The 7,500-nt window shown below is 50.1% G+C and overlaps 2 protein-coding genes across 2 annotated transcripts in view; both read left to right on the forward strand.

Annotated features, from left to right (window-relative positions):
- Positions 1-7,500, forward strand: part of LOC135534853 (parvalbumin alpha) — a 352,035-nt gene that overhangs the window by 228,498 nt on the left and 116,037 nt on the right. The gene's annotated exons all lie outside the window — the stretch shown is intronic.
- Positions 1-7,500, forward strand: part of LOC135534677 (voltage-dependent calcium channel gamma-2 subunit-like) — a 98,836-nt gene that overhangs the window by 68,297 nt on the left and 23,039 nt on the right. Inside the window, 1 exon segment of the mRNA XM_064961595.1 lies at positions 2,104-2,187. Within this exon segment, the coding sequence (XP_064817667.1) occupies positions 2,104-2,187 (84 nt within the window).

Below are 7,500 nucleotides of genomic sequence, written 5' to 3' on the forward strand. Positions count from 1 at the left end.
TGCGTGTGCTTGCTAGTGTGTGTGTGTGTGTGTGTGTGCGTGTGTGTGTGTGTGTGTGTGTGTGCATCTATGCGTGTGCTTGCGTGTGTGTGCATCTGTGTGTTCGTGTGTCTGTGCATCTATGCGTATGCTTGCTATCTGTGTGTGTGTGTGCCCTCTGCGCCAGTTTGAACGATGACTTCTGTTCTTTCATCCCTCAATAACAATTAACAGGTCTATGTAATGACAGTGGATGGGAACCAAACCAAGCACCTCCCCAAAATCAGAACCAAAGCCACTCCACGTACACGGCTTCCATTCATTTGAATGTCGTGACGGCAAAATTGCTCGAGGCTCACTGACAATTTGAAATGTTTTTTAGCCAAGGGTCCAATATTATACAACATAGTTGTTTGGACGTGAACATCTGTTGGACTCTGATGCTGAAGTGAAGGATACCGAGGTTCTGGACGTTACCTTGGATGTAATGGATGTAATGGACAGCGCAGCGGGACGAGGCCTCTTCTTTTGGTTGTTAGAGACGTGACCCAGTTGTTCGTTCGATTCGTTTGATCTCTACATAGGCGACCCAGTTGTTCGTTCGATTCGTTTGATCTCTACATAGGCAACCCAGTTGTTCGTTCGATTCGTTTGATCTCTACATAGACGATCCAGTTGTTCGTTCGATTCATTTGATCTCTACATAGACGACCCAGTTGTTCATTCGATTCGTTTGATCTCTACATAGGCGACCCAGTTGTTCGTTCGATTCGTTTGATCTCTACATATGCGACCCAGTTGTTCGTTCTTTACGTTCGGTTGCCATACTCAGTGGCGTTCTTATCCCTTGCTTGTTGCTAGCTAGCCAACTTGTTACGGCTACATAGTCACTAACTCTGCGGCCAGAATAAAAGCCAAGTTTATTCTGTTGTTCTGCTATACCTTAGTTGCCAAAGACAACAATGCTAAACACACATTTACTGGTAGAAATAAAATGTTTTCGTTGATATTTTCATTTATATACGCAAATTCATACTTTCTCATATTTTGGTTGCCAGTCGTTCATTTGGTTAGTTTGACATTTATGGACGTGACCCAGTCCTTCATTCTTTATGTTCCGTTGCCATGCTCGCTGGCAATGTCCCTATCGCTTGCTAGCTAGCTACCCAACCAGCTAGCTACGGCTAACACAGTCACAACCTCTGCAGCCAGAATGACAGAAAAGTAGCTGTTTTCTACTGACATTCATTTGGATACACCCATAACAATGAGCTGAAAATGCCAGTTTTTGCCTGACATACTGTAGCTAGAAAAGTTTGCCTTCTCGTCAGGACACTCGTGAACACCGACTGTTGATTACGAAGAGATCCCATTGCATATCAAACGCTAGGCTATAAGTTTGCTAAATAGTTTGTTGCTAGCAAAGCTGACAATATGACAACCAACCCCCAAAAAATTAGAAACATGTGGGAGGATTTGACAGCATAGTGCCACTTGCATCATGGCAACAGTAGGGACCAGAGAAATGTGTTTTCATCACTCACCACGTTAGGTCATCAGATGCTCCAAAAAAATATGTCCCTACAAAAACTAATCACTGCTCGCTACTGTAGCCAGCTACGTTTATTCCTCATTGGACCTGTGTTTACAATGTATCCAATTTCAGTTTGTATAGATGGTTTAGCTTTGTAGCAAGTACAGTCTGCATGTGTAGGCGCATATTGCATCATGATTGCAAGTTGCCCCAATATCTTTTCCAACTGTCCCGTTATCTGGTTTTAATGTCCATTCTAGAATGCCCTTCTAGCCAATCAGAAATGATTATTCAACAATGCTGTGGTATAATACAAGATAACCATATTTTTACTGTCGCTCTGGTCTTTTGTTCTTATAGTTTTAGGTCTCTAACCATCTCCTCTCTCTCTCTCTCTCTCTCTCTCTCTCTCTCTCTCTCTCTCTCTCTCTCTCTCTCTCTCTCTCTCTCTCTCTCTCTCTCTCTCTCTCTCTCTCTCTCTCTCTCTCTCTCTCTCTCTCTCTCTCTCTCTCTCTCTCTCTCTCTCTCTCTCTCTCTCTCTCTCTCTCTCTCTCTCTCTCTCTCTCTCTCTCTCTCTCTCTCTCTCTCAGGCTCCTACAAAGGGATGTGTAAACAGATAGACCACTTCCCAGAAGACACAGACTTCCAAGCGGATGGCGCTGAGTTCTTTTTACGTGAGTCCATTATTTCTTGTTCTCTCTCCTTCAGTGTATTTTTCTCCTCCATCTCTCTCGGTTTTGTTTGTTCTATTTTGTTTACAGTGTGACATTTCTTTCTTGAACAGGGCCCGTATCCACAAAGCGTCTCAGAGTTGGAGTGCTGATATGAATTTAGTCATTATGATATGACTAAAATTAGTAAAAGGTGAAACTGATCTTAGATCAGTACTCTGAGAGGCTTTGTGGAAATGGTGCCTGGAGTTTTCTGTAATCAGGTTACACGGTATAAGGTCACATGGTCAGGTCACATGGTCAATTCAAACCAAGGAAGAACAACTGCCCTGTCTAATTGAAGCCACAAAGTTGAAGGCCAACCTCAGGCTAATCCGCCATTATAATGAAGGAGAAATGTCAATCTTCGTGGTCAATCTTCATGTAAATAAATGTAAATATGGAAGACAAACATGGTACCAATACTTACTTCTGTAACACCAGATGTATGTCCTTGAACCGATTATTTTAAAATCGCACACAGAAGAAGTTATGAGGATATTTTAGTAGCGAATGGCAGCATGCAGTTCCCCGGTCGGCCTTCAACTGGAGAGAATCAATGAGAGGGGGCAGCACTGAGCTAGCCTGCAACATCACTTCCTGGAGTTGCTCAAACTGCACATGTTATGTGTACATCAATCTCTCATATGAGATGCCATCTTAACTGACTTCCTGGGCTTCAATGTGCTATTGAGTCTTCACATAGGAATGAATGGTGTCACGTAATCGATGGCTTTGTCCATTCGTTTGTACAGTCATTGGGTCAAACTGTTGGCCCTATCCTGGTATGGCTGAGTCATGTTATCGACCATGAGGAGTATAGCTACGGCTGCACCACGTGTCGTTAGGAGTGCTTGATGGTTGAATGGACACTCAACTGAATGAGTGCAGCGAAGGAAGTGGAGGAGGAGGAGGAGGAGGAGGAGGAGTTGGAGGAGGAGGAGGAGGAGTTGGAGGAAGATGAGGAGTTGGAGGAAGAGGAGGAGAAAGAGGAGGAGAAAGAGGAAGATGAGGAAAAAGAAGAAGAGGAGGAATAAGAAGGTTTGGCAGGATGAGGAAGAGGAGGAAGAGCAGAAGGAAGAAGAGGAAGGGGAGGAGGAGGAAGAGGAGGAGGAACAGAAGGAAGAAGGGGAGGAAAAAGAGGATGAAGAAGAAGAGGAGGAGGAAGAACAGGAGGAAGAAGAGGAGAAAGAATAGGAGTATGATGATGAAGAGTAGGAGGAATAGGATGAGGAAGAGGAAGAAGAAGAAGAGGAGGGTAGCAGGACTGCGCTGTCGCTCTCCCTATGGTTTGCCAATTAGGACACAATCTTCTATAAATACTCCAGCCTCACTTATATGGGTCACACCTCTCTCTCTCTCTCTCTCTCTCTCTTCATCCTCCATCCCTCCATCTCTTAATTCCTCCATTCTGCTCTCCACTCCTTCATTGCTCAGCCTGCCTGAAAGAGAGGGGAACAGGGGTAAGGGAGGGTGAGGGGGTGAGAGGGAGGGTGTAGAGGGTCTCACCTCTAGGGAGTAAGGTGGATACAGGGTAGGGATGAGGGTTAGGGAGGGTAAGTGCAGTACAGGGTAGCGGTGAGGGTTAGGGAGGGTAAGTGGGGTACAGCGTAGGCGTGAGGGTTAGGGAGGGTAAGTGGGGTACAGGGTAGGGGTGAGGGTTAGGGTTAGGGTGGGTAAGTGGGGTACAGGGTAGGGGTGAGGGTTAGGAGGGTAATAAGGATATAGTGTAGGGATGAGGGTTAGGGAGGGTAATGAGGATATAGGGTAGGGGTGAGGGTTAGTGAGGGTAAGGAGGATACAGGGTTGGGGTTGGGTTAGGGAGGGAGGAGGATACAGGGTAGGGGTGAGGGTTAGGGGGGTAAGGAGGATACAGGGTAGGGGTGAGGTTTAGGGGGGTAAGGAGGATACAGGGTAGGGGTGAGGGTTAGGGAGGGTAAGGAGGATACAGGGTAGGGATGAGAGTTAGGGGGGGTAAGGAGGATACAGGGTAGGGGTGAGGGTTAGGGGGGGGTAAGGAGGATACAGGGTAGGGGTGAGAGTTAGGGGGGGTAAGGAGGATACAGGGTAGGGGTGAGGGTTAGGGAGGGTAAGGAGGATACAGGGTAGGGGTGAGGGTTAGGGGGGTAAGGAGGATAGGGGGGGTGAGAGTTAGGGGGTAAGGAGGATACAGGGTAGGGGTGGGGTTGAGGGGATTAGGGTAGGGGTGAGAGTTAGGGGGGGTAAGGAGGATACAGGGTAGGGGTGAGGGTTAGGGAGGGTAAGTGGGGTACAGCGTAGGCGTGAGGGTTAGGGAGGGTAAGTGGGGTACAGGGTAGGGGTGAGGGTTAGGGTTAGGGTGGGTAAGTGGGGTACAGGGTAGGGGTGAGGGTTAGGGAGGGTAATAAGGATATAGTGTAGGGATGAGGGTTAGGGAGGGTAATGAGGATATAGGGTAGGGGTGAGGGTTAGTGAGGGTAAGGAGGATACAGGGTTGGGGTTGAGGGTTAGGGAGGGTAAGGAGGATACAGGGTAGGGGTGAGGGTTAGGGGGGTAAGGAGGTTACAGGGTAGGGGTGAGAGTTAGGGGGGGGGGTAAGGAGGATAGGGTAGGGGGAGGGTTAGGGAGGAGGATACAGGGTAGGGGTGAGGGTTAGGGAGGGTAAGGAGGATACAGGGTAGGGGGGTGAGGAGTTAGGGGGGGGTAAGGAGGATACAGGGTAGGGGTGAGGGTTAGGGGGGTAAGGAGGATACAGGGTAGGGGTGAGGGTTAGGGGGGTAAGGAGGATACAGGGTAGGGGTGAGAGTTAGGGGGGGTAAGGAGGATACAGGGTAGGGGTGAGGGTTAGGGAGGGTAAGGAGGATACAGGGTAGGGGTGAGAGTTAGGGGGGGTAAGGAGGATACAGGGTAGGGGTGAGAGTTAGGGGGGTAAGGAGGATACAGGGTAGGGGTGAGAGTTAGGGGGGGTAAGGAGGATACAGGGTAGGGGTGAGGGTTAGGGGGGTAAGGAGGATACAGGGGAGGGGTGAGAGTTAGGGGGGTAAGGAGGATACAGGGTAGGGGTGAGAGTTAGGGAGGGTAAGGAGGATGCATGGTAGGGGTGAGAGTTAGGGGGGGTAAGGAGGATACAGGGTAGGGGTGAGATTTAGGGAGGGTAAGGAGGATACAGGGTAGGGGTGAGGGTTAGGGGGGTAAGGAGGATACAGGGTAGGGGTGAGAGTTAGGGAGGGTAAGGAGGATACAGGGTAGGGGTGAGGGTTAGGGGGTAAGGAGGATACAGGGTATGGGTGAGAGTTAGGGGGAGGGTAGGGGGGTAAGGAGGATACAGGGTAGGGGTGAGTTAGGGAGGGTAAGGAGGATACAGGGTAGGGGTGAGAGTTAGGGAGGGTAAGGAGGATACAGGGTATGGGTGAGAGTTAGGGAGGGTAAGGAGGATACAGGGTAGGGGTGAGTTAGGGAGGGTAAGGAGGATACAGGGTAGGGGTGAGTTAGGGAGGGTAAGGAGGATACAGGGTATGGGTGAGAGTTAGGGAGGGTAAGGAGGATACAGGGTAGGGGTGAGTTAGGGAGGGTAAGGAGGATACAGGGTAGGGGTGAGAGTTAGGGAGGGTAAGGAGGATACAGGGTAGGGGTGAGTTAGGGAGGGTAAGGAGGATACAGGGTAGGGGTGAGTTAGGGAGGGTAAGGAGGATACAGGGTAGGGGTGAGAGTTAGGGAGGGTAAGGAGGATACAGGGTAGGGGTGAGGGTTAGGGAGGGTAAGGAGGATACAGGGTAGGGGTGGGTAGGGAGGGAGGAGATTAGGGGTGGGAGGGTAAGGAGGATACAGGGTAGGGGTGAGAGTTAGGGAGGGTAAGGAGGATACAGGGTAGGGGTGAGTTAGGGAGGGTAAGGAGGATACAGGGTATGGGTGAGAGTTAGGGGGAGGGTAAGGAGGATAGGGACAGGGTAGGGGGGTGAGTTAGGGAGGGTAAGGAGGATACAGGGTAGGGGAGAGTTAGGGAGGGTAAGGAGGATACAGGGTAGGGGTGAGTTAGGGAGGGTAAGGAGGATACAGGGTAGGGGTGAGAGTTAGGGAGGGTAAGGAGGATACAGGGTAGGGGTGAGTTTGGGAGGGTAAGGAGGATACAGGGTAGGGGTGAGTTAGGGAGGGTAAGGAGGATACAGGGTAGGGGTGAGTTAGGGAGGGTAAGGAGGATACAGGGTAGGGGTGAGGGTTAGGGAGGGTAAGGAGGATACAGGGTAGGGGTGAGAGTTAGGGGGGTAAGGAGGATACAGGGTAGGGGTGAGAGTTAGGGAACCCAGAAGGAGGTGAGAGGGAATGGGGGTTGTAGTGATAAAAGGAGGGAGACGAAGAGAAAGAGTAAAGCACCGTCATCAAACAAACAACAGGACAATATAGGAATAAGGGGGAATCATATTACACAGCCTCCAACACATGTTGCATGTGGCAGGGGCTGCAGGTCATTCATTGAAAAGAACAACATTGTGCTGGGTGTGAGGGCCGCCACCAACCCAGAAGATTCTCCATGACATCTCACCCACCTAGAGGAAGAGGATGATGAGGAGGTCAGGGAGGAGGTCAGTGAACTGGCAGTGTGGGGCCGGGGGAGCAACAACCTCTCCCTCAACGTCAGTAAGACCAAGAGCCAATGGTGGACTACAGGAAATGGGGAGGAGAGCCCGCCTCCATCCACATAGTTCCTCGGTTTCCACATCACTTCAGTCGTGAAGAAGGTGCGACAGTGCCTCTTCCCCCTCAGGAGGTTGAAAAGGTTTGGCAAATCATCAAACATTCTGCCGCTGTACCATTGAGAGCATCTTGACAGACAGCCCAGTACATCACTGGGGTCAAGCTCACTGCCGTCCAGGACCTCTATATCAGGCGGTGTGAAAGGAAGGCCCGGAAAATTGGTATAGACTCCAACCACACAAGCCATAGACTGTTCTCTCTGCTTCCGCATAGAAAGCAGTACAGGCACATCAAGACTGACACCAACAGGCCCCTGAACAGCTTCTATCCCCAAGCCATAAGACTGAGAAATAGTGTCTTGGCACAACCCAGGGCCCTACATACGTAAAGGCTCTGCGTGGTCAATCCGACATCTGAAGGGGCCGTGCAACACGTACTGATGGAGCCTCCACAGACTTCTGGGCTGAGCGGAACAAAACAGAGCGATGGTGAAGGAAGTTGTCAAGGAAGTGAGTTTGTGTTTATACAGGACGTACCTTCCCCCACGTCAACCAATCATGTCCATGCGGAGCCATACGGAGCCATACAGAGCCCTCCGAGGTGCAC

The sequence above is a fragment of the Oncorhynchus masou genome, chromosome 5 (genome assembly GCF_036934945.1).
Source record: "Oncorhynchus masou masou isolate Uvic2021 chromosome 5, UVic_Omas_1.1, whole genome shotgun sequence".
NCBI lineage: Eukaryota > Metazoa > Chordata > Actinopteri > Salmoniformes > Salmonidae > Oncorhynchus > Oncorhynchus masou.